Consider the following 26,110-nt stretch of genomic DNA (forward strand, 5'->3'; position numbering starts at 1 on the left):
TTTTCATATCTGAAAATTGAGTTTCGTTAATTATTTAACATTGACTTCACGACAAGACTATATTAAAGCTAAATGAAATTTTTTTGGATTTTCAAATAGTAGAACACTTTAAATATTAGAAACCAAAAGAAATTAGACCGAAACATAAGAGACTAATTTAATACTTTATCCTATATTCTTTGATGTATCTCTTCTCTGAACCTTGTATTAATGCAAAATAATTACGTTTTTTCAAAAAAAAAAAGTGTATAGACATAATAAATCAAAGTATATTAAGGGAAGTTAGATATCATCTAATTTCAAAAGATATTTACATAATTTATCACTTCTATTTTTTAAAAAAAAAAAAAAACCTTGTATATGCACCTAACTCCCTGTATATACACCAAATCAATTAAACCAAAGTTCAGATAGTACAAACGCACAGGCTTTCTCAAAAGTTGCATTGCATGTGATTGAAAATTTGAATCACAGATGAAATAAAATAGTTGTATTTATGACCCATAGGTCTATAATATACAAACATGCATGTTTCTCTCTATAAATAGGGCCTTCTCTGCCAAGTAAAAATATGAAGCAAACCAGACATAGAACTACGATTCTTTTGTTGTGAACACTTCAAAAATATAAAAATGAGGTCCTTTCATGTAAGGTTGTTCTGTTTTGTGGCTATGACTATGCTCATGCTTGGAGCACTTCCATTTTCCTCAGATGCACAGTTAGATCCATCATTTTACAAAAACACTTGTGCCAATGTTCATTCCATTGTTAGAGAAGTTATAAGAAACGTTTCAAAATCTGACCCAAGAATGCTTGGTAGTCTCATGAGGCTTCACTTCCATGATTGCTTTGTTCAAGTATGCTTTCTCTTTACTTAATTACTATGCCTTTATGAGTTTTGGTGCCACACTCTTTCTTCTTTAATTTCCTTTTCTTTATTATTATTATTATTATTATTATATCATAAAATATATTTTTTTTATAGAAACATCATGTGTACATTAAAATCTAGTTCTTGTCGGATGGCATTTGTTCCCATTTTGTCCAACATTAAAATTTATTATTATTATTATTATTATTATTATTATTATTATTATTATTATTATTATTATTATTATTATTATTATCTTTGAAGTTCTTCTCCACCTTGTATTCAACATCAATAATAATATGGAATAAGTGGTCCAAACATTTTAATTTGTTTTATTTCTTAAAAATCTAGTTTCTCAACTTGTTTCTTCACTATCCCTTTAATCCAATCACAACCCCTCTTGATTATTTATGTCGTATAATATTTTCCATGAAATATTTTCCATTTTTTTCTAACATTTGCAAGACATTTGAAATAATTCATTTCAATTAGCGTCTGATTTGTTAACTCATTTATTATTAACGTTAATACTAAGAAGATAAAAAATAATTAGTTCAAACCGTTTAAATTTATTTTATTTAGTATTTATTTATTGCAGAATGTATTAAATAAAGTCAAAAATAATAAATTTTGACAATTTTTAGTTTAGTTACCAAATATTTTTTATTATTAACGATAGTTATAATAATAATGTTACTTTTTGGGCTTATACACAATATGTAGCTAATTAATGACTGGAAATAATTGGTCATACTTTTCCTTATTCTACAGATTTCTTTCTTTATTTTTCTCTATAATTATGACCCAAAACTAATACTAATATTTTAGTTTGACTTCTAATGTTACTTATGCTATGTGCGTATGTTCTTCGGTGAGACTATATAGATTATAGACTAGGCATTTATACACACTTATTTATTTGTTATATTTACACTAACAGTCAATTATGTAAAAATATTCAATAATTATTGTTGCCTGTGGCAGGGTTGTGATGCATCAATTTTGCTGAATAGCACAAGTACCATAGTGAGTGAACAAGGTGCAGGACCAAATAACAACTCAATAAGAGGCTTAGATGTTGTGAATAACATCAAAACAGCGGTTGAAAATGCTTGTCCTGGTGTTGTTTCTTGTGCCGATATTCTTGCACTTGCGGCAGAAATTTCATCTGTTTTGGTAGGATCTTGATCCATGCATTTCTTGTTTGAGTTTCACTGTTATCTAGTTTATTAAAAGGTTTTGTTTTGTAGGTATTATTATTACAATCTAATTATATCATGCATGGAAAGTGTTAAACAGGTTTTATGTTGTGAGATAATAAAAAATTGCCAAGTAATTATTATGAAGTTGTGTATGTGTCTAGTTTAAATTTTAAAAATTACCCAAAATAGATAAATTATGAAATTATCAACTATCCTTTATGTAGGTACTAGTTACTAGGTAGCACTTTATTCTTTTAATAATATTGTTTTTAAACTGCCCCAAATGGATTAGTACAACCACTACTTTTTTAAAGGCAAAATTATGCATACCATTCCCACTTCACTTTCACTTTATTTCATTAGAAAATTTGTAAGTATATCGATGACACTTTTTTATTTTTAATATTGGAGTGGTAGTGGTGTTTTTTTAAAATGTGGATTGTTGGGGTGTTATACTCAAATGTGGGATCGTTTAATCAGAGAAGCAGAAATCGGACCGTCCGATTTATTAGAGATGCAGAAATCGGACCGTCCGATTTGTAGAGGTGCAGAAATCGGACCGTCCGATTTGTGGGAGGTGCAGAAATCGGACCGTCCGATTTGTGGGAGGTACACAAATCGGACCGTCCGATTTGTGGTATAAAAAAAAAAAAATTTTTAAGGTACAGAAATCGGACCCTCCGATTTCTGTACTTCCACAGTTTTGAAAAACACCAAAAATTAAAATGTTAAGGTATATCACCACTTCTACTTCCATAACAAAAAAAATTAGCCTATCGATGATCCACTGGTGTTTTAATAATTTTTAACGGTTGATTTTAATTATTTTAATTATATATATTTTTTAATTAAAATTAATAGTTAAAAATTATTAAAATATCCATCGGTATATTTGAACAAAGTACTTTCTAATCTTAGAATATTTTCAATAATTTTTCATCTTTTAGAATAACAAATTATTAGAACAAAATATTTTTTAATCTCAAATTTAAATTAAGTTCTAATTTAATTTCTCAAATTTAAAATACTTTATTTTTGTTTCAAATATTTTATTTTATTTTATTGTTATCATATATAATAAAATTTATCTTTTTTAAAAAATAAATTTTATTATTATAATAATAAAATATAAGATGTTTAAGACATTTTAACACAAAAAATGAAATTAAAACTAAACTCAAAATGTGAGAAACTAAAAAAGAATTTTATCTAAATCCGTTAATATACATTTGGCTTTTGGTCATTTGATGCTATATCCTTCAGAATTTAGATTTCTTTTATTGGGAATAATGTTGATATACTGATCTAGTAACTAAAACAGAGGAAATAAAAATTAGCTTGAAGAAATAAATCATTAGAAGGCACTAACTACAACTTACATATATAATACTAAGTTTTAATTTCATATATTTTTTATTTTGCAGATCTGTTTTAATATTCTAAAAACCTTACTTTCTTGTTAATTTGTACAACTATATATATTTACAGGCTCATGGTCCTGATTGGAAAGTTCCATTGGGGAGAAGAGATAGTTTAACAGCAAACTTTACTCTTGCTAATCAAAAACTTCCGGCTCCAAACTTCAATCTTAGTCAACTTATCTCTACTTTTGCCAATCAATCTCTCAACATAACTGATCTAGTTGCACTTTCAGGTATATGATCTATTTTTTTAAATAATTATATAGTTGCTTCATCTGTTTTAAATTATATATGATAATATATTTTTTTGTTATCTTAAACCTTTGAAAGAAATGATTTGATGATATAATATTAGAGTTTGATCTTTGTTATTCCACAAAAAAAGAATAGTATAAGATAAATATAAAGAGGATAAAAAGTCTATATAAATAAAAAAGTTCACGCAAGTCCAAAAAAAATTCTTGTGTAATACTCTGTTAGAGATATGATCATTTATGTTATTAGATGTCAGTCAATAAAAAACGAAGATTGTGTTTATAAATGTTTAAAACATTGTATATGTATGAAAATTTGCAGGTGCTCACACAATTGGGAGAGCTCAATGTAGATTTTTCAGCAGTCGATTATACAATTTTAGCAACACTGGAAATCCTGATCCAACTTTGAACACAACCTATCTACAAACACTTAGATCAATTTGCCCCAATGGTGGAGCAGGGAATACTCTCACCAATTTGGACTTAACAACCCCAGACACATTTGACAACAAATACTTCTCCAATCTTCAATCTCTAAATGGATTGCTTCAGAGTGATCAAGAACTTTTCTCTACGGTTGGTGCATCTACACTTAGCATTGTGAACAGTTTCAGCAGTAACCAAACTCTTTTCTTTGAAGCATTTAAGGCATCAATGATTAAGATGGGTAATATTGGAGTTCTAACTGGCTCTCAAGGTGAAATCAGAAAGCAATGTAACTTTGTTAATGGAAATTCTGGATTGGCTACTTTTGCTACTAGAGTAGAATCATCGGAAGAACAGGGTGTTAGCTCAGCCTAAAAAGATTATGTATTTATTGTGGGTTGGAAATTTTAAAGTAGTTCTTCTATATTCACATACATAAATAAGTCATGTTGTTTGTGGATTGGGATTGATTTTGTACTTGATAGATGTATGGATATCCATTTGTGTTTTGTATCATTTAATTTCCAATAATGTTATATGAGATTCGAGTGTTTTTTATGTTGTTGGATTTTTACTATACCCTTCTAGGCTTCTATATACAGGAAGTACTTATTTGAGTATCATTAAATTGATAAAAAGAATTTAATAAAAAAAATTTTTTGGTGTGTTTAGCAAATTTTTAATAATAAAAATAAAAATATTAAAAAAATAAAAAAATTTTGAGAAGTTATAATTTAAATTAAAAATATTTTTTTAAAAATATTTTTTACATAATAAATAAAATTTTTTTTTATCTTATTTTATTCAAATATAATTAATAAATAAAAATATCTTTGTACATAAAATATTTAAACATAAAATTTTTACTTTTTGTAAAAGAGAAGTCATTTGTTAGAAAAAACAAATTTTGAGGAATCATTTGTCATTTTAGAAATAACAAAAAATAACCAAAATAGCAGTTAATTTTTTTTTTTTTTTTTGGTCAAGAAAATAGAAGTTAATTGACTTAGTTATTTTTCATTGACATTTGACAAGGCCTTTCATAATTTTACTCCACAAAATTCCTTTTTGGGTTGAACAAAGCCCAACTAGGGTTCACCAAAATATTATTTGTTTTAGGTAATGCTTCAAAAATGTATGAATATATGATTCTAAGAAAAGGGCCGAAGCCAGCAAAGACCATGGATGAAGGCTATAGAGTTTTTGATTGAAAACCCAACCAAAATAAAAATCTCAAAGCCCTATAATCAGAGTAAAGAACTAAAGATCAAACTTTGACCTGAACCCCCAAGAAAAAAAAACAAAACAAAAAACAAAACAAAACAAAACCTTCGACGTATTGTGATTGAGTTTATTACGGAATATTATGGAATATTTTTCTATTTTAAGATATAAACCAAGATCACTAATTAAGAAATTAAAATACTCACCATTATATGCCAATTTTAATGTTTTATTACTATTACGATCTTTGAATATACGCGAAAGAAAGTAAATTAATATACATTAATATTAAATTGTCTATTAATCGATAAAAATATCTATAAAATAGTGATTGCTCACTCTATTCAGTGGATACATGTATTAGATCAAGAAAAAGGTAAATTATTAAGATAATCTTAAAAAATTTATACTACTCCTAAAATTAATCACAAAATACATAAATAATAATAAAATTTTGAATAATTTAAAAATATGATAAAAATAACAAAAAACGTCATATTAATTTATAAGAGAAAAAAGTTTTTGTATATAGACAAATTATTTATATATATGATCTGAATTTTTTTAAAATATTTGGATATAAAAATTAGAGCAAATTTAGATATCTATACTTTATTTTTATTTTTTTTAAATTATCATTCACAAAAATATCACCAAACTTAAAATCATTAAATTATAAAAATAAAAAAATTATCTAATAATAGTTACAAAAAATATCGCATCAAAATATAATCCCTAATTTTTTTAAGAATATATCTTCTTGATTATTTTTATCACTTTTAAAATTTTTATAAACTTATTTATCAATCATATGTTTTAAAATTATTTTTGTTAGTTATATACTTTTTTTATTAACATTTTGTTAGTTCACCATAATAGGAAAAAAAAATTAGTGAAGGGCAAAACATGTAAAAAGTAGTGAAGTCTTCACGGCCGCTGTATGAAAGAAAGAACCGCTAAAACCACACTTCATTTTTGTTTTCCTTCTTAAACCCTAAAAAGCAGCTACCTTCTCTCTCTCTCTCTCTCTTGGAACGCATTCATTCATTCATTTCATCAAACACTATGCCTGCAAACAAGAAGAACCGTAACAAACACAAAGCTGCTTCTCACGACCCTTTCTTCGCCAACGATTCACGTAAGCGCCGCAAGCCCAACCGCGATGATGCCGATGTCAATGCCGCCGATGAGATTGACAGCGACTTCGACGACGATGACTTCTTCGCCGGGGAACACGGGGAAGACCTATCCGAGCAGCAGCAGGAGGAAGAAGAAGAAACCGGAGCTGAAGCTCGGAAGAGAATTGCCCAGGACTTCTTGAGAAAATATCGCGATGCAGCAAAGAAGAAGGAAGATGAAGATGAGAGTGAAGGTGCTGATGAAGACGAAGAAGGGTTCAGAGATTCTCTCGTTGCTGAGAAACTCATCAAGGACCAGCAAGAGGAGAGTGGCAGAGTCAGAAGAGCCATTGCCTCAAGGTTAGAAATTACGATCCTAATGTTTCACTTTCAAGCTTTTGTTGTAGTTTACTAGTTTAAGATTAGGTTAAATTGTTATGTGTTTGCAATCTTCATGAAATTGTAACATAGGGGAATTTTGTTTTTAGGGTGCAAGTGCCGGAGACTAGTGGTACTGACGGTGGGTTTAGGGTGCTGGTGAAGCACCGGCATTCTGTGACTGCGGTGGCCCTGTCTGAGGACGATACGAAAGGATTTTCAGCTTCAAAGGATGGGAGTATTATGCAGTGGGATGTGAGTACTGGGAAATTTGAGAAGTATAGGTGGCCGAGTGATCCGGTGCTGAAGAGTCATGGATTGAAGGATCCGCAGAGTAAAGCTAAGAAGCAGAGTAAACATGTGTTGGCATTGGCCGCAAGTTCGGATGGTCGGTATTTAGCAACTGGGGGTCTTGACAGGCATGTTCATATATGGGATACTCGTACCAGAGAGCATGTTCAGGTAGCTATTCATTCTTCAATAATCTGCAATTTGTGATAACTATATTGATTTGAAATTTAGCAAGGTCACAGTGTTCATTTTCTTTTTTTGCAATTTGTTTGTTATCTGCACTATTAAGTTATCAAATGATGGAAAACCAAGGGAAATGTAGACCATGTTTCTCCTATGGTGGCATAGTAATTTAGTCGAAGCACAGGCTTCTTCTATGACTGAAGTTATAGGATCTTGGACATTTTTGTTGGGACTTGCAAAGAATGGTTCTTACTCTCGTCTATTGTTTTTACAGGCATTTCCTGGTCACCGAGGCCCTGTTTCTTGTTTGGCTTTTAGACAAGGAACTTCAGAGCTTTTCTCTGGTTCATTTGACCGAACGATTAAGATATGGAATGTCGAAGACAGAACTTACATGAATACTCTATTTGGCCACCAGAGTGAAGTGATAAGCATTGATTGCTTGCGCAAGGAAAGGGTATTAACTGCTGGGCGCGATCATACCATGCAGATGTTCAAGGTACTATGTTTCTCCCCTAAAGTGAAATTTAGAGTATTTGGCTATTAAACAACTCGTATGTTAGATACTGCTTGATTTCTACTTTTCTTTTTAATGCTATTTTACTTTTTATCTCTTTCGTCTATGAAAATTTCTAGTGATAAAATGAAAATTTTTGAGCTACAGACTTCAATTTACTTTTTATGTTTTCTTTCCCTTTCCCCTCATATGGGAGTATAATTTTGTATTGTCTTTTTCTTGATGTGTATTCTAGGTTCATGAAGAGTCCCGTCTTATATTTCGCGCACCTGCATCTTCGTTAGAATGTTGTTGTTTTATTAATGATGATGAATTTTTATCTGGTTCGGATGACGGAAGCATTGAGTTTTGGAGAGCAGTGAAAAAGAAGCCTACCTACATTGTGAAGAATGCTCATGCTTTACCAACAGAAAGCACAGAAACTGAACAAATCGATGGTGGAAGAATGACCAGCGGTAACTTAGGCAAAACCCTAAATATTCTTTCCATACAATATGCCTTGTTCAATCAAAGATCTCCTAAAATATGAATGGTTAATTACAAAGTGCATTATTTGTTGCTTTTCTTCCTAGCTGCAAGTTCTGCAATCTCAATGCATGAATTTATATTATATGTTGTGTTGCTTCGTTAAACTTACCTAGTTACCTTACAATCCTAAAGTAATACTATCTTTGTCTACAGAAAATGGTCATCACCATCCCGAGACTCAGCATCCTTCATCAGTATTTTCATGGGTCAGTGCGGTGACTGTTTGTAGAAATAGTGACCTTGCTGCCTCTGGTGCTGGTAACGGTTCTGTTCGATTATGGGCAATAGAAAGTGAGACTAATAATATCAAATTTTGTCACAATGTGCCATTGGTAAGTAAAAGGAAATGCCACAAAAAACAATTGCCTTTTTCCTTGTGAAATTTTGTTCATAAAATTTGTAGTTCTATATGCTAAATCATGTATTGTGCAATTAAAAGCAATTTCCAAAATGTTGAACCACCTACCCATTATTAGATTTGCTGTGCAAATGTTGAGTTTGATTTTGCAGTTGAAAAGCCCACCATGACTCAATATTTTGGCCCTTAATTAAACCGTTTTGCATACAGGTTGGGTTTGTGAATTCCTTGACTATTGCAAAATCAGCAAAGTTTCTGATTGCTGGAGTTGGACAGGTAACACTTTGCTCAATCTGTTTATATTCTGCATGATATCATGCTCTTTCTTTTGATACACAGTTTAGCTCAATGTTCAACTGGCACACTACTTATTTGAGCCTTCCTTGGTTCTACTTTGACTGTAAACAGTTGTTTACAGCTTAGGAATAATGGGAAGTTTTATTGTGCACTTACCATCTATGCCATTGGCGTTCTCTTTCTCTCCTTTTTGGCCTAAACTTTAGCTTTTCTCATTCTTGTATGAATATAACTAAAAGTGAGTATAACCATGGTAGTAAATGAACTTTCTCCTGCTGCATGCAACTCAGTCTAAGAATACTTTGTTTTATATAAGATATAACTATTAACAATGGATTTATGGCTATTCATGTCTGACGAAGCATGGCGTATAAATGATATTTCCTCGGAAATGAAAATTTTCAGGACTTTAAAACGGGAGTCTGTGTGAATTGAGAATCGTCACATTTATTTACTAGTAACTTGTCTGTCTAGTTGTTCCCCCACTATCATTTTAAGTAGCATACGACTAATTAGATTTTAAAAAAACTATATATAATTGATCCCTTTCACTAGCCATTGTTGCTGTACTAGAATTATCGGTTTATCTCCTAACATAAGATGTCTTTGTTTACTTACAGGAACCTCGTCTAGGCAGGTGGGGACGAATCCCTGAAGCTCGAAATGGAGTTTCAATTCTACCTCTTAAGATATCATAAGAGCAACCTCAATTTTGACTAAATACTAAATGCAACATTTGAGTTGATAGGTGTCGCAGATCCCAGTTATATGTATTCCATTACATTTAATTTTTGGCCCCCTTCTTAATAGCTATCTCAGTAGTGTTCTGTTACATCTTTTTGAGTTCCTGAATTTTGATTCATGCGTTGACAAGGCCACGAAGAATTGATAAGGGAAAACCGTGCCATTCAGTTGTCTTTGCTCCCATAATCACATGAAGACGGTGTGATTATCGATGCAGGAAAAGCTCTTGTTGAAACAATTTTGTAGTTATGTATTTGTTGGAAGGGCCAAAGTATGAAAAAATGGTTAAGGATCTATAGATGATTGAGATTAATTTATCACCTTTTAGAGTTATGTGATTTTTACACATTTTCTTGTTTGCTTTTTATATATAAGATCACTTTTTCGCTTGATAAGTCATTTGTTATAATTTTCAGATGCGTGATTATGTAATGTGTCTTTATACACTAAGTTGGTGAGATGAGATTAGATGAGATGTGAAATTTATCTCACGAAAATCTATCATCATTCAATGGTTGGTTGACAGATGTGTATTAACACAATTGTTACAATCTGTCCTCTTCCTACATAGTAAAGCAACCGATACTTACAACGACTAGCACCTGAGATTAGACAAAAGCTTAGTTGAGGACCTTATGCGTAAATAATTTGTACTAAATACATGTCTGAATGTTAAATGGAATTAACAAAAATAAATTCTGCATTTTATAGATTGCTCATCTTAGTCAAACCAAAATTTACTATTGTGAGTTCAAAATCGATTATACTATTAAGTCATTTTCCGTTCTGCTTAATAATTGTGATTGTTTAACGTCAATTTTACGGGGAAGCAAAAACCTACCAAATACTCACTAAACAAACGGAAGATACCCCGAACTTGAATGATCAAACATTCAAAGCAGTTTAATATCGTACTCGTTTGGAGGGGATGCTTGAGTAGAATGAAAACAAGACGAAGGGAATTATGATTATGGGGGAACTCCAGCTATTCGAAGGGAATCACCGGTATTATTTCGGTGTCTTATTTGTTATTTCTAACGGAATTCATATAATAATTCCGCAGAATGAAAGTAAATAAATAGTTACAGGTGGAGTAAATCCTCATAGTGGTTCCAAGATTGACGCCGTGCACTAAAATCGTCCATGGGATTCCAATTGCACCAATTATGTCTCTGAGATTGGAAAATTTGCACCATAATAGTCTATGACCCCTTTTCCGTTGAAATTGGAAAATTTGCACCATAATAGTCTATAACCCCTTTTCCGTTAACGATGCGCTGACGTAGCTAGAGGTGAGCACGGGTCGGTTTGGTTTGAGTTCAAGATGAAATTAGAACCGAACCAATTAAAATGTAATTGGTTTGGTTTGATTCGGATTTGTGTTTTTTTGTGTATGTACCTGAACCAACCCAAACCGATTAAGAACGGATTGGTTCGGTTTGAGTAATTGGATACCCGAATTTATAAAAAAAAAAAAAAAACCAAATTTTTATCTTAAAAATTCAACAATAACATCAATAGAAATAATCCAAACATGTTAAACACCAAATACATTAAAAACTAAATTCATTAAAATCTAAACATATTAATAGTGAATAATCTTTGTCTAATAGAAATACAATTTTTTTAATTAAATACCAATTTTTTTTTATTTAATTAATATATAACCGGGTTCACGGATTGGTTCGGGTTCCGCACCTTTAGAACCAATACCCGAACCAGTCACTAATAAAGGCCATCAGGTTGGACCCGATTACCCGTTGGTTCCAGGACCAATTTAATTGGTTCGGTTCGGATTCGGACGGGTAATTGGGTACCCGCTACCCGTGCTCACCCCTAGACGTAGTTTGATGACACGAACCTTTGGTGCCACGTGTCACCTCATGGTGACGTGTCGGTCAACGACACATGGCATACTGACATGGATGGGTATGTCACGTGTCACAATACTATTTTGCCACGTGTCAGATTATGCCATGTGTCACAATGATATTTGTCCACGTGTCATCCACTATGTCATCGTTACATGTGCACCAAATTGGTCCATTACTTTGTATCAAATGACTCATTTTAGTCCCTGAAATTGAATGTCGTGCACCAAATTAGTCCCTTCATCAGTTTTTTCTCATTTTTTTATAAATTTAAAATTCTCATTATATATTTGAATACACTAATTTTAATTTTATCTTTTCACAAGTTATTTAAATACAAGTGTTTTTATAAAATATTTTTAAAATATTAGTTTTAATTATATAATTTTTTCTACAATATTTTATTAAAAGAATTATGTGACATATTGATATTGATTTAATAAAGAGTGTAAGTTAAGGGTATAATAATATTCCTTAGTATAATTTTTTTAATATTTAACACTTTAATAAATATTTTAGGAATACTTGATAAGGCACTTATTAACTAATATAAATTCATTATTCCCATCCATTTTAAGAATGTCCGATTTCCCATATAATTAACTTCTCACTAAATTAATAAGATAGATTTATACTGTCGATTATAATAATTCATTTTATCTATAACTTAGTTAGGTGGCTTTTTCATATATTACACTATTAATCAATATAAGTACTTATTGTAACCATGACTTGAACAGTATTAAAACAGATACAAATAAACACAAGAGGCAATAATAAAGTTTTAGTTTTAGTTAACATGTACTCTAATGATACAAGTTAACATTATTAATTAAAAAAATTATTATAAAATATGTATAATAAAAAATATAATTAAAATTAGTGTATAAAAAAATATTAAAATTTTTAAATTTATAAAAAAATGAGAAAAAACTGATGAAGGAACTAATTTGGTGCACGACATTTAATTTCAGGGACTAAAATGAGTCATTTAATACAAAATAAGGGACCAATTTGGTGCACATGTAACGACAACATAGTGGATGACACGTGGCATAATCTGACACGTGGCAAAATAGCATTGTGACACGTGGCAAAATAGTATTGTGACACGTGGCATACTCATCTATGTCAGCATACCACATGTCATTGACCAACACGTCATCATGAGGTGACACGTGGCCAAACCATGAGGTGACACGTCATCAAGCCACGTCAGCGCGTCGTTAACGGAAAACGGGTTAGGGACTACTATGGTGCAATTTTTTCAATCTCAAGGACGTAATTGGTGCAATTGGAATCTCAGGGACGATTTTGGTGCACGACGTTAATCTCGAAGACTACTATGGGAATTTACTCGTTACAGGTGATTTTGTTTTTGAAATTAATTTTCATGCTCTGCAAGTAGGGCTGAAAATCTATATCTTATCAGCAGGTATCTAACCCGTTCGAGTAGGATTGTCTATCCGACCTGCTGCAGGTAGGGTAGGGTGCGGTGCGGGTTTACCTGCGGGTAGGATAGGGTATGGGTTCAAAGTATACCCTACCCTATTCTACTCGCACCCCTAATATATTATAATAATGAGAAAGTTTAGGAGGTCAGCAACTTTTGTAATCATCAAAAGAAAAGTGAATGATCTTCCACCATTGGATGTAATCTCACACCATTAAAAACGGGAGAAGATCCTCTCCAGTAAAAAAAACTAGATAGTATCCAGTATTTAAAAACAATATTGATAAAGATCACACTTTATTCTATCCAATGAAAAAAAATCTATTTTCATTAAAAATACTATTGATGGCCAATTGATAGTTACAAAATACAAAAGTTGCTGGCCTCCTAACACTCCTCTTACATGTAAAAATTATGTATATAGTAAAAAAAATGAGTGTTAAACCTTCAATCTTCCTCTTATAAAAACTTAAAATAATTACTAAATTAGTTAATGATCATATTATTTATAATTTTATGTTAAATTTTTTAAAATTTTATTGTTTTTAATTTTAATTTGAATTTAATTTTTTATTTTTTACTTTATTAATATGTATAAAATTTAAAATGGTTGAATTTTATATTTGTTTAAAATTTTTTTATTTTTCTACTGATAGAATTGGGTAAGATAGGATAAAATTTTAAAAAAAATTTATAATTCGTGAGTAGAATTAGAATAGAGTCAAAATCCTACCTTATCCTACCCCACCCATTGCCAACCCTATCTATAAGTTTCAAACTTACTACTTAAAAAAATTATTTGGATGACCGAATAAAATTTTACATTAATCATGCATCAAAAATTAAAACTACTTTCAGCATTACGTGGAATGTACAATAACAATTTTCACTATAAACATGTAAGAATCAAGGTTTTACAACGGCTCCACTTTTTCAACCCTACTGAGGAGTAAGAGTTGAAAAACCATAGGAGTGACGTCTTCCGATCTTCCGTGTTGTTTAATGATGCCAGCGGAGTGACGAGATCGAAGTTAATGATTAGAACCTAAATCATGTATAATACCTGATTTTTATCATCTCTTACACACATTTGCATCGCAGTTATGTGTAACTCGTCACATCAACTAAACAGCCTATTCAAGTAGGTTTTGGAAGGAATTTATACAATATGCTTAAGAAACCAACCAGTACAGGTTTCAGAATCCAGAGTATAAATGTATAATTTTAACAACTTTATTGAGAGCTCAACTACACATACCCTATCTCTTCATTTGTTCCCTTGGAGCACAAGTGCAACTCGCACTCATCAAGCTATCTGGTAGTAACAATCCGCGCGACCTGATCTTTGAGTTAACCAGTTGAGTAAGGGACTTCCCTTCCTATAAAAAATCATATAAGGTTACATTAAGAGAAAGAACAAGACAAGGCAAGGAACTCATTTCCAGACCTAAACACTGGGAATGACGAGACGTACTTTATATGAACAGTTCATGAAAGAGGTGAAAATTCAGTAGCACCCTAACTGGACGAGCTAAAAATTGATATGAACAGGTGAAGAATTCAGTTGCACCTAACAGCATGAGCTAAAGCTCATTACACAGTGAATCTCTAGCTTCAGAACTAGGTGGGGATAACAAATCAATATTTCCTATTAAAAATTGAAAGAGCACACATCGGTGTCCTATTTGCCAGCCAAACTCCAGAATTTATCTTCCCACCTGGTTAAATGTTGCATAGTTAGCCACCCTAGCAATTCACAGGAATTTACATTAGCTACTTGTACTTTCAGTCACTTTTTTGTCATCTGCTGTATCCTGCTTCTTGTCCTGACCATCAACCAATTCCTGATCCAGAGAAGTAGCAGCATGTAAATCCAGATTTTCACTTTGTGTTTGAACTGGTTCACAGGTTTCAGTGCTTGGTCTCTCATCAAGAGATTCTGATGGTTTAGTATCCACTGGTTCATCCTTTGTAGGCGGATCACCAGATGAGTCAGATGATGGCTTAGTTGTGTCAGGATCTATGGTCCCTGATTTGATCTCAGGTTCTCCATTGGGAAGACCAGAAGGGTCACCAACATCAGAAGACTCCCTCCATTCAACCCACTCAACTGGTTTTTCAGTTCCGTCATTTTCTAATTTTTGTATTGCTTCAGGTGATGATGTTGCAGTGTCTGCTAACTCCTCATCTTCACCCCCAGTTACATTATCATCTCTACTGGTATTGATGGCACTCTCCTCAGCATTAGGTGATGAAGAAGCAAGAGAGGCAGTTGAGCGCTCATTGACTGCCCGATCTCTATCCTCCTCGAAAGCAAACCAGTTGGAATTCGTAAAGAGAGACCCACTGCAAGTGCCAAGGTAAATGTTGAGAAAAACAAACGAAAGCAAAATTAACATAACAGAAATGATAGTTCATTCTACTTAGAAAACTGAAATAATAATGACAAAAAAAAAGGCACGCCATTCACCTTTCATGGTCCTCTCCCAACCGTAAAGAAGAAATAACCACCTCTGCAGATTCATCATCAAAATAGACATCCTGCTATACATAATCATTAATTTCAGAAGCTTCATTATGGTCATGAAACAAATCTAAGAAGAAACATAAGAAGTGAAAAAGACAATCATGATAATCACAATTTAAAAAAAGAAAAGGATAAAATAAATTGTGCAGTGACTGCAGAGATTTGTGCAGGTGAAAACTTAAGATACACAGAGCTGGGATTGAATTCCAGAATACACACCTTGTAGCTAAGATCATGGAAACAGACATCCACGAATTACTACTACTTCTACCAACCCAAATGGTTGGAGACATTATCATAGGCCACAACAAAAAAAATACAAAATATATAAAAGGCTTGTAGAAAAGGCATAAACTATGGATATTCAAAAGAAATGTAGAAACATTAAGTATTCTCGATATTGAGGCACTATTATTGATGAAAACTCACACCAAGTTGGTATAGATAGTCTCTTTGTATTGTCATACAGTTCATATATATTCTCTATCAACGAACAAAAATAGCTCAAATTGGATTTCAACTTCTTCATATTCCCTTCTTTCTTAGGTTGATCTATAATTATTAATATCAAAATAGCCAATTCAAGCAAAGACTGCAAACAGTAAATTATAAAATAACACCTAGAAAATGCACTCAGTCAAAAAATTCACAAGAAAAACAACAAAGCTTAAATTCCAATAACCCACTCACTATAAGATCAAAAGTTTCCCAAGGTTAGGTGCATTAAACAAGCAGTCTAAAGCTCATATAACAATATATGGAGACTGGAAGATCAAACATCTATGCCTGTATTGTATGCACAACATACTTGAGAGGTGAATGGTGAACCTAACTAATGCCCTAATGTAGCACAAATCTTGCACAAGACATTACCTTTTCCATCTAGGTTTAAATTGTTCATGTGAGAACATCCAAGTAATTAACCTCCAAAAAGGTAATTATAAATTCAGTTCACCACAAGTCCTAGTACTGAGGAAAATAAAAAGCATACCTCATCATCTCGTTCAAGTGAGCCATGAACCTGAAACACATTTAGGTCAAGAATTAAAAACTATAGAAGACATTATGTTGATAAGTAATGGTACCAAAACAATAGTAAACAAAGCAGGATAATAATTGCCATTGAACTTTTGGAAGAAATTAACTATCAACCACTAAAAAAGCAGTAAGCGGTCCATGAGGAAAACATGCAAAAAGCACAAACTGACTATTTGTTGGAAAACTTTCATCAGCAATTTCACAAAATAAGTAGCAGCTGGTGAAATTAAGAAGAGTTTATTAGCAGTTTTCAGTAAGAACCACAATTTCAATTAAATTAAAGAACCTGAATAACATGCAAATTCCAAAAAAGCTGAAAAACTATGTGCTTTTCACCCTGCTTGGAATTGATTATAACAATGGAAAAACTGTTGCAACTCACTTTCTCGTACACTTGTACCTACCAGACAATTTCATAAATTACTCTTTTAGGCCTTCTTGGACCCAGAAAAAAGCTGTTGCATTTGAGTTAAATCACCTGATATTTTGACACTCCACACAACTTATCATTTTAGGTATTCAGTTTACTTCCAGCCATTTTTAATAAGACTGTTTAACTGGCAACAATAATAACAGATCAAGAACCAATACTATTAAGTTGATAAAATAAACCTTGAAATGCTCTTATGAAAAATTATACATGTTTAGTTTCAAAATTCAGGCCTATAAATAATGACACTAAGAAAAGCACATTCAGCTTTGGACTAATGTAAGCGACTTTACCTCTTCAATGTCTTCATTATTGTAAATACCATAACGGAAGGCCTGACTTAGGTTATTTGCCAAGGCTGCAACATCATAGTCCCGATCCTGGTAATCATCCTCATCACTATCCCTATTCCTGTCATGCAACGCTGTCGGTCTCCTGTAACAACCAATTTGTTTATAGTTGTTAGAAGACAACAGACATACATAAAACTGCACTTTGTGACCCACACTAAGATGGAGACTGAAGAGTTAGAAGAGAACCCACACAAAAGCCGCCACAGGTCATAACCCCAACAATTATAAGAATTTATTTTCAACGACAAAAAAAGTCACAGTCAAGCTCTTTTGGTTTCAACGCGCACACTGACTGTAATTCTTTTTTGTAGCAGGATAAAAAATGAGTGAATGACTACAATCCCACAAACTTCAAACAGATGGTAGAGTAATATTCACAACGGAGCTAAAACACTCAATAGGATCTTTGCCATCGTAAGTAGCATGCAGTCATCCAGGAGGGGGCAAATTTTAATTTAAAGCTCATTTAGAGTGCACATGCTGATCAACCATTTGTCAGAAAGAATATGGAGCTAAGACAAATAGAACATACCCACATGCCCACTGATAGACATTTTCCACAGCATTCCGCTTTGATAGAATGTTCATGTACCAATCTGTCCATTCACTGTATCTCTGCGAATACAGAAAAGTTTGAGAAAGGGAGCTCAGGATAGACAGTGTCAACATTCATTCTATGCAATTAAAAGCTAAAACAACAGACATTCACTTACTGAAAAAAGCTGGTTGAACAATAGACATCAAACAGTATAGCCATACAAGTTTAAGCACTATAAAATCCTACCACAATAATTGCTGCAGACATAGTAACAGACCTGCAAATGTTCCTGAATCACACTGTTGTTATTGCCAAACTGGACAAGTTTGTTAGATATGCGAGTTAAGTGTCCTATGCTTCCTATCCTAGGTGGTGCTTTGTTTTCAGCATGTGTTGTTGGCTGCAAGGTATTTGCAAATAAAAATCGGATCATTAAAATGTTATTCATCTATATACAGATGAACATATTTAAACAAAAAATTTGTTCAGGGAGACATGAACTATAGAAAAAATGCTGATGCACCTTGTTTGCACCAGATTCCAACGTGTTATGTTTTTCTGCTTGAATAATTCGCCCAACAAAATCACAATCACGGAGAAGATGTTCCACGAGAAAAGAATTCTTACTCTCCAAGCATGAAATTATGATATTTTCAACATGGTGATGCAAAAAGTTATTGTATGGGTACCTACAATATTCAGTGTATTAGCAATAAAATTGGATAACTCTACCCCCACAAATAACAGAATTACTAAAACTTACTCAAAGAACAAGTCTATAATTCTTTGTACTGCTCCAAGATCAATCAATTTCTTTTCAGCAGCTTCACTACCAACAGTTACCAAGACCGATAGAAATTCTACAATCTGAAAGGATGTGTTCTATTAATAATTTAAAATCAAAGCAAAGCTAAATTACCATTCAACATCTTCAAAACCATGGTTCAGGGTTTAAAATAGCAGTAGCAAAGGTCAACCACCAATGACTAAATCTCAAAAAGCAATGCATTTTGTCCACATACCTTCAAACGATGTTTTCCGAGAGGTGGTTGTAACTTGCCAAAGGTGGTTAGCAACTGACTTTCGGCAGAAGAAATATCCAAAAGCTTGAGTAGATCACCTACAGAAAAGAGACTGATGAGCATTTATTTTCTCCAGCAGCTTTCAAAATAAATCATGAAAACAAGACAAGTACACATGCCGAAACTAACTTAACTAATTGAAATGAACCCACTTAGTACAAAACACTTGTCAAATATTAGCCATAGCGCCAAAAGCAAATGAGCTTAGATGGCATTCCATACCGCCCAAGTCAGAGATAAACAACACACAAAGTCTTCATTTGGATGGGTCTAATCTAGGCAGTTAACAGGAATATAAGAACATGGTGAGTTCCCTGGAAAGAGGACTGAACTCAAACCACAGCCATTCAGTTCCTCTCATTTCAAAAGCCTTATTGCAGCCATGGTTCAGGTCTGTTTTCAATCCTAAACTAGACCTATCGAAAACTCCCTAACAAGCATCATAGTGGTGAAGGCAGGTTGGCTGACATCTGTCAACACCATCTGCAATAATGGCACTGGGGTAGCTATTAAAGAACATTATTTTAGACCTCATCTGTTCTTATGATCCTAAAAAGAATAAAGTTTTCTACAATCAAACATGGAAGTAATAGGTTCTTTCTGGGAAGAAATTTTACCTAGGTTCTCAAGCATGCCATCTACGGTTTCAGGATTTGCAGTTACCGTAGAGCCATTATTCATTTTATATGCATTAAATCCTCCAATAGTAAGTTTCTTAGGATCTAGCAAAGATATACATATGGACAGAGAGTTAACAAGAACAGATTTTGGCCGAGAGTCCTCCAGAGCATGCCGGAATAATCTTCCTATGAAACTGCAGATAGAAGATAATATAAGATATTAATAAACAAAGAACACTTAATGTACCAACCTCAAGTCCCTAAAAAAATCAATATATGGTAGCATTCGTTTATAAAAGCTGTCTTGGGAGTCTACCTCGGGCTTTTTATTTTGGAACAAAGCCCTGCTGGAGCACATCGTGTAATAGCACACAGGGTTTCTGCTGCATTAGCATGCACCTCAGGAGAATCCTGTAAAAACCACAGTAGAGGAATGTACTGTTAACATCATTCCCTAACCTCATTTCATAAAGAGAAATAGAGAATACGGTTACGTGCATTATCATTACACCATTCACTCAAGCTTCTCAGCAATAGGTCAAATGTTGCAGGGACCTTTTGATTACTAGGATGTTTGCTCAGAAGGTAAAATATGGTTATTTCTTTCTTGGATATTGTTAAGATCCAATTGCAAGGCATGGGGACTTGAGTCCCACATTTAAAATATAGGAGGTTAATTGCTGGTTTACAAGCCCTTGATCTCTACAACCCACTATGCTAGGTTTTTGTTGTGTGATTCTTCCCAAGGTTCTTATCAATTGATATCAAAGCCTTCCACCTTGACTCTAAACTGAAATCAGGCAATGTGAGTGGTGTCTAACAACATCATAGTCTTCCACTAGGACAGCTCCCCTGGCTTAGTGCACAACCATCCTGTAGGGGCACTAGGGCTGTGAAATTATGTTAGGATTCATATGCAAGATATGCGACTTGAGTCCCATTTCAGAAGTAGGGATTTATATAGCCTTGTGCTCTCTAACCACAATAGCTAGCTTTTGTGGAGCGGTTCTACCAGTTCTTATCAGATTCTTGAGAATAGTGTGCTTGATTCATTTATGGTTTTTCTTCATTTATCTTGGTGTATATTATCTTCTTGCAAACAATATACATTTTTAATTAAAAAAATATCCTACTCCCACATAGTAGCATATCCACAACTGGGTTTTCCATATTTATAGATATTTTGAAAACCAACACTACTTACTGAAGAACTGAACTTGTCAACAATCATATCAAGCACATCGGTGTCTTCAATCCACTTCATTGCATCCACATGATTTACATACATGTGCTCATCAGCACCAATCAAGCGTATCAAAACCTGGGTTTTAAGGGACAGAAAAAAGAAAAATTATTACCAACATAACAATTTACTTGCACACTACAATACAAGGGAATAGAAATCTTAGTTACCCATGGAAGTAAATATCTTTTTAAGACTAAAATAATATAATGCATGTGACTAGCAAAAGTAATATCATTAAAAAAATTCAAATATATTTTGTGCCATAAACCAACCTCCATAACAGATGTAATTCCAATCAAATCGACTAGTTTATTCACAATTTCCTGGTGAGCCTGGATAGCCATAAGGACAACATATTAGCAATTACAACTACACAGAAGCACAGCAATATATACCACAAAATGCAGAAAAGTTCAGACCTCAACATTTTGAACTTTCAAAACAATGACAAATAGTTACAATTAATTCATTATGCAACACTAGCGGCTTAAAAAGGACACTGTTAGATTTTTTTTTTTTAGGTATCTGTACAATGAAAAGGAGGAAGATAAATAATTTGCATAGAGGAAAAAAGCTGCATTTTGAGGAAGTGATTAAGAGTTTAACGACTATTACTTCCAAGCATGGAAGGGATGTGAAGTAGGAAGAAGAAAATAGAATGAGTAGTTACCGTTGGTTGCTTCTAAGAAGTGGGTGATGGTGGTTTTTTCATAGGAAATAGATAGATGAAATTTGGCACAAAAATTGGTCAGGCTCCTTCAAATATTGTATAGATATAGATGTATAGATTTAGACGTACATATAATAAATCCTCAAGAGAGGACAAAGAGGCAAAACTTGTAATTATCATAACAATTAATTAGCAATATTGAAAAGAAAATGTCTAGTTCTGCAATAATCACGTCCACTATACGATTCAATGTGATACAGAGATGTTTCTATGTGGAATAAATAAATAAATAAAAGATGGGGTGGACTTACTTGAACATATTGCACAAAAGGAACTGTCTTCCGTAACAACAGGCATACAACTACCTAACAACATAAGAACTTGATAAATATGCACCCAAGATTATTTGTTTAGAAGATATTATAATAAATTAAAATGAGCGACAAGGAAAATAAACAGAACATAGTTATCAAATAATTATTCAAATTGTAAATCAAGAATGACATTGAATCAAAAAAAATTAGAAGAAATTAAAGAATAAGGAGTGAAAAGTAAACCTGCATATATATCATAGATCATATACATAATGTATATGCGGAATATACCAGAATTCTGTGTTATATCACGGCAAAATACTAAATGTACTAATTTTAATCCATATACCACAGGCAGGATATCAAAGAATTATAAGATTATGTTATATCCCATCCTCCTCCTTCGCTCTAGCATTTTTTTCCCCTTTATAGAACTTCATCCTTTGCTCTATTCTTCTCACACCGCACCATCACACAAGGGACATACTAAGTCATGATAGGAATTTTGCCCATCTGTCCTTAGTTTATTTAAGGTAAAATGTGAAAATTTCAGGGTCTATTCGGCTTTGGATCATGTCAGGTCTTCATCACCAACTCAGATTTTCTAATGCAACCCAGAAAAACTCAAGAGGACCCTGAATCCTAGAACATGATTCATGCAGCAATTCACTCTCCAATTGGGATTGTCTGTGTCGCAAATCGTATCACACCAGTCAACACAAATCACAAACCACAAGATTTCTACAACTATGAAACATACTGCTAATTTCTAATTTTGTAGAGCAAGTTTAGACCAACTCAACCATGAATTAGTTTTGAAATCACAAATAAGTTTGAGGTTACAAAGCAGAATAACCCTTTGTGCGAAATTTTACTTCTAGTCAAGCTCAACTCTTCCCACACCAAAAGTAATTTTTACAGTGACCAAGCATGCAGTAAAATTCAAATCTCACTAAATCAGTACCTTGCAAAAATATCCAGCAAGTAAATTGCCATGAGAGTGATCTGGCTCCAAAAAGGAGAACAACTTACTCATCAACTGCCCAAAAAAAATGAATCAGATCTTCTCAAAAATAGTGAGAAAAAATCATTTAGATATAATGTCTTACTTCCTCATCCTCTACAAGAGTTGTGAGTATAGCATCAACTTCGCAGGTGAATACCTCACAAGCAATAAAAGGGAACCTGTTACAGAATAATAGGAAAAACATGTATCATTACAAAAATCTACCAAACAGGAACTTAAAGCAATATCCAATCCAAGCAACCTACTTGAAAGTTCGCTTCTTTTCAGCATCCTCAGCAGCTTCTTCAACAATGTAACGTATCAATTGTTCAACCTGTGCTTTTCCAGACAAACTGCAGTACAGCAGTAGACAACATAAAACCATTAAATGAAAAAAGAAAAACAACAGTACTGCACCAATCAGATAGAGGGTAACCTAACTGTCTTGGGGTGGGGGTGGGATAGCCAAAACCATCAAGAATGACCAAGTTTAAAAGTGTTTTCAATAAAAATAATTTGAAATAGGACATAATTTGAAATGGGACTTTGTTGTTTCACTGTAACAATTGGCCAATCACATAATATAGTATCAATAAGGGACTAATTTATCTAGAACACAATTACACAACCAATATCAAAAGTTTAAGTATACGGAGTTAAAATCATAGGCAGCAAGAGACGACATTAAGGAGTTTACTAGACAAAATCTGTGTCTTTTCCTAAGTGGCTGTTTCAAAATGTGGTGTTGTGGATTGGGGAAGGGGGGATGAAGAATCCACCTAAGCATCCATAAAATATTTTTACCAAAAAAATTACACTAAGATACTTCATTAACATCATCCTACGAAAATTAATCAAAGCAGGAACAATAAATAACTGAAACTGCAGTATGAATTAAGAAAGTCAACTAATAACAGGGTTAATGGAGTTATTCAATTTATCTTTTCACTGTGTATATTTTAGTCTTTGGTTTTCAATTATTTCATTGTAGACCCATAATTACCAATAATCTATGGTGTTTTACTATTGTCACCATGGCAACCTTTCATCTAAATTATGTCACCAAGCGACAGATCACAATGAAAATATGTTAATAAATAATCATGTTAATATGAACGGCTTTAATTATTTCAAGCAAGTCTCTTGTCATACCATTCCCACCCATAAGCAGTATTCACAAGACAAAAGTAATTATTCATAAGCTGAGATCTTAAGCTGTCTAATGAATAATATTATAGTTCACTACATAGAGACCAGTTTCGTCAAAAGAAAAGCAGATAAAACGACTAAAACAAAGCCAAAAAAATTCTAATAAGAAATTCATCCTAACAGAAATAAGAGTATTACAAATTTATAAGGCGACTATTAAGAGCTTTGCATTCTTGTATAATTTCATCTTCATCAAGTAGTTCTTCCAAAGTGAAATTGTCCCTATCCAAAATGGTCTCCACCTGCAATATAATACAATACACATAACAAATAATAAAATCACTAACAAATTGAAGTTAAATCGATTTCAGACTCCCAAAGAAATAAGGAATAAATGCAATCCAAATTTTAACTCTAGACTGTAAGGTTGCAAGCTTTCCTACACCTTTGAGAAAAAAGATGTTATTTGGGATGAATTGCGTCGTTGTTAGTTGTGAAAATAAACCTTTTCATAAATTACAATGCAGCAGATTTTGTACATACTACTACTGTTACACTGATCTTACGAACTCAAAACATTTCTGAATTCATTCAAAGCAAATTTAAGCCAACAACCACCTCTCAGTATCGTTGGTTTAGTATAATATCTACAAAGAATTCCCCCAAGAGAACCTAAAATTCATGTGACAGTAACAACAAACAGTAAGACGTACAAGAAATCCATCGCCGTACTATTCAGGCAGGGATCTTCATGCACCAAACAAAACATCCAAGATTATGGAATAGTATAACAAATTTCAAAAACATCATTTCACGTAACACTGCGCAAATTTCACCACCAGAAAGAAAAATTCACATCGACCAATCATGGCAAAGCTCCGATCACTCTAATTCTCACAATAGCAACAGCATCAGATTCCACAATCAATCATCCAAAAACTAAATCAAATCAATCGCATAGTAAATTAATTGCAAGAACCCTCCGTACGGCCACATTTTCAATAGAACCAAACGGAAAATCAAATCAGAGCAAACACCACATAAATTAAAACAACCAACAAATCAGTGCACTAAAGCAGCTTGCAGAACAACGCACAAATATCGAAGAAGTATATGAAATGAGAGAGTACGGAACTCACAGGAGACGCAGTAGACAAGCCAGCCATGCGCCAAAACATCTTGAATTCTCAGAGGAGGAAGAAGAAAGAATCGGATCTGGCAGGGCGCAGAAACCCTAGCGGCTCGGGTTCCCAAATCGAATCAGGAACGGGGGAAACCCTAGAATCGGGAACAGCGAGGAGGTTGGATAGATCGAAATGGAAGCGAAAAGCAGAGAGAAAGAGAGAGTGAAAACCAAAAACCACCTTAAATCGCGGGAGAAAAGATTGCTTACAAGCAAATGAATAGCATAGCACTGCAACCTTTCATCAAAGCATTCATTCGTATATATATTTACTGTGAATGTGAATTTTGAAATTTGCATAGGCTTTATTAGCTTACTCTCTTATTCATTTTGATTTTTCTTTTTCTCTCATTTGCACACATTCTTTCTTTCTTTCTTTTTTATTTGAAGAGGGGAAAAAATATTTCTCAAAAAAAAAATACACAACAAATTTATAAAATTATTTAACCACAATTAAATAATATATATAATTTTATGAAATATGTTCTATTTTTTATGTATTGGTTCCATTATTTTTAGAATAATTTTGTCATATATAATATAATATTATATATGTAATCTTAGGAAAAGTGAGTTCAATTTATATGAAAGACTTTAGATAAAATAATAATTTGATGTGATTTTGTATGAAATTGAAAAAATGATGGGTAAGGAAATACAAAATATCATGAACTGTTTATGGCTTCTCCTCCAAAGTTGGAGGATTATTGTTGTCCACTTGCTAAGTCGCTAACGGGAAGCACTCAACGTGTCTCCAAATTTTTGGATCACATTTTCTTTTCTCTGATAAATTTTCATTCTTCTGTTGATATAAA

General features: G+C 32.9%; 3 protein-coding genes across 7 annotated transcripts; 2 read left to right on the forward strand and 1 right to left on the reverse strand.

The window, feature by feature from the left end:
- The first annotated feature begins 489 nt into the window (after positions 1-489).
- Positions 490-4,735, forward strand: LOC130976272 (peroxidase A2-like). The gene is made up of 4 exons (XM_057901091.1): positions 490-857; positions 1,856-2,047; positions 3,562-3,727; positions 4,071-4,735. Exons 1-4 carry the CDS (start codon positions 633-635, stop codon positions 4,550-4,552), a joined length of 1,065 nt encoding a protein of 354 aa, XP_057757074.1. The 5' UTR covers positions 490-632; the 3' UTR covers positions 4,553-4,735.
- A 1,635-nt stretch (positions 4,736-6,370) lies between these two features.
- LOC130973517 (U3 snoRNP-associated protein-like EMB2271) lies at positions 6,371-10,264 on the forward strand. Its single transcript, XM_057898081.1, has 7 exons — positions 6,371-6,879; positions 7,008-7,359; positions 7,646-7,870; positions 8,124-8,343; positions 8,570-8,748; positions 8,985-9,050; positions 9,692-10,264. Exons 1-7 carry the CDS (start codon positions 6,467-6,469, stop codon positions 9,767-9,769), a joined length of 1,533 nt encoding a protein of 510 aa, XP_057754064.1. The 5' UTR covers positions 6,371-6,466; the 3' UTR covers positions 9,770-10,264.
- Positions 10,265-14,331: 4,067 nt separating this feature from the next.
- LOC130976707 (uncharacterized) lies at positions 14,332-25,666 on the reverse strand. Of its 5 annotated transcripts, none has more exons than XR_009084738.1 (20): positions 25,252-25,586; positions 24,311-24,414; positions 23,230-23,316; positions 23,067-23,142; positions 22,922-22,996; positions 21,955-22,008; positions 21,246-21,305; positions 20,932-21,048; positions 20,044-20,138; positions 19,725-19,921; positions 19,048-19,145; positions 18,789-18,892; positions 18,549-18,714; positions 18,303-18,425; positions 18,020-18,102; positions 17,428-17,569; positions 16,658-16,687; positions 15,610-15,683; positions 14,858-15,485; positions 14,332-14,518 (listed from the first exon to the last, which is right to left on the reverse strand). XR_009084738.1 is itself a non-coding variant. In XM_057901628.1 (20 exons), exons 2-20 carry the CDS (start codon positions 25,288-25,290, stop codon positions 14,909-14,911), a joined length of 2,301 nt encoding a protein of 766 aa, XP_057757611.1. In that variant the 5' UTR covers positions 25,291-25,390; positions 25,477-25,666; the 3' UTR covers positions 14,332-14,908. The 5 variants fall into 5 exon arrangements, 3 of the variants coding, with proteins under 3 accessions (XP_057757611.1, XP_057757612.1, XP_057757613.1); XR_009084737.1 differs by having other exon boundaries at positions 14,614-15,485; positions 25,252-25,585; XM_057901628.1 differs by having other exon boundaries at positions 14,332-15,485; positions 25,252-25,390; positions 25,477-25,666.
- Positions 25,667-26,110: the final 444 nt, after the last annotated feature.

The sequence above is a fragment of the Arachis stenosperma genome, chromosome 4, assembly GCF_014773155.1.
Source record: "Arachis stenosperma cultivar V10309 chromosome 4, arast.V10309.gnm1.PFL2, whole genome shotgun sequence".
NCBI classification, from domain to species: Eukaryota; Viridiplantae; Streptophyta; class Magnoliopsida; order Fabales; family Fabaceae; genus Arachis; species Arachis stenosperma.

What these genes read in the sequence shown, in the direction of transcription:
- LOC130976707 (XM_057901628.1), bottom strand. Translation starts at nt 25,290, where the DNA reads ATGTTTTGGCGCATGGCTGGCTTGTCTACTGCGTCTCCT. An exon ending in AATAGTCGCCTTATAAATTT is followed by an intron (nt 23,317 to 24,310) that starts GTAATACTCTTA and finishes GCTGTACTGCAG; the next exon opens with TTTGTCTGGAAAAGCACAGG. An exon ending in TGGAATCTGGTGCAAACAAG is followed by an intron (nt 18,426 to 18,548) that starts GTGCATCAGCAT and finishes AATACCTTGCAG; the next exon opens with CCAACAACACATGCTGAAAA.
- LOC130976272 (XM_057901091.1), top strand. Translation starts at nt 633, where the DNA reads ATGAGGTCCTTTCATGTAAGGTTGTTCTGTTTTGTGGCTATGACTATG. An exon ending in TCCATGATTGCTTTGTTCAA is followed by an intron (nt 858 to 1,855) that starts GTATGCTTTCTC and finishes TGCCTGTGGCAG; the next exon opens with GGTTGTGATGCATCAATTTT. An exon ending in CAGAAATTTCATCTGTTTTG is followed by an intron (nt 2,048 to 3,561) that starts GTAGGATCTTGA and finishes ATATATTTACAG; the next exon opens with GCTCATGGTCCTGATTGGAA.
- LOC130973517 (XM_057898081.1), top strand. Translation starts at nt 6,467, where the DNA reads ATGCCTGCAAACAAGAAGAACCGTAACAAACACAAAGCTGCTTCTCAC. An exon ending in GTACCAGAGAGCATGTTCAG is followed by an intron (nt 7,360 to 7,645) that starts GTAGCTATTCAT and finishes TTGTTTTTACAG; the next exon opens with GCATTTCCTGGTCACCGAGG. An exon ending in TGGTGGAAGAATGACCAGCG is followed by an intron (nt 8,344 to 8,569) that starts GTAACTTAGGCA and finishes CTTTGTCTACAG; the next exon opens with AAAATGGTCATCACCATCCC.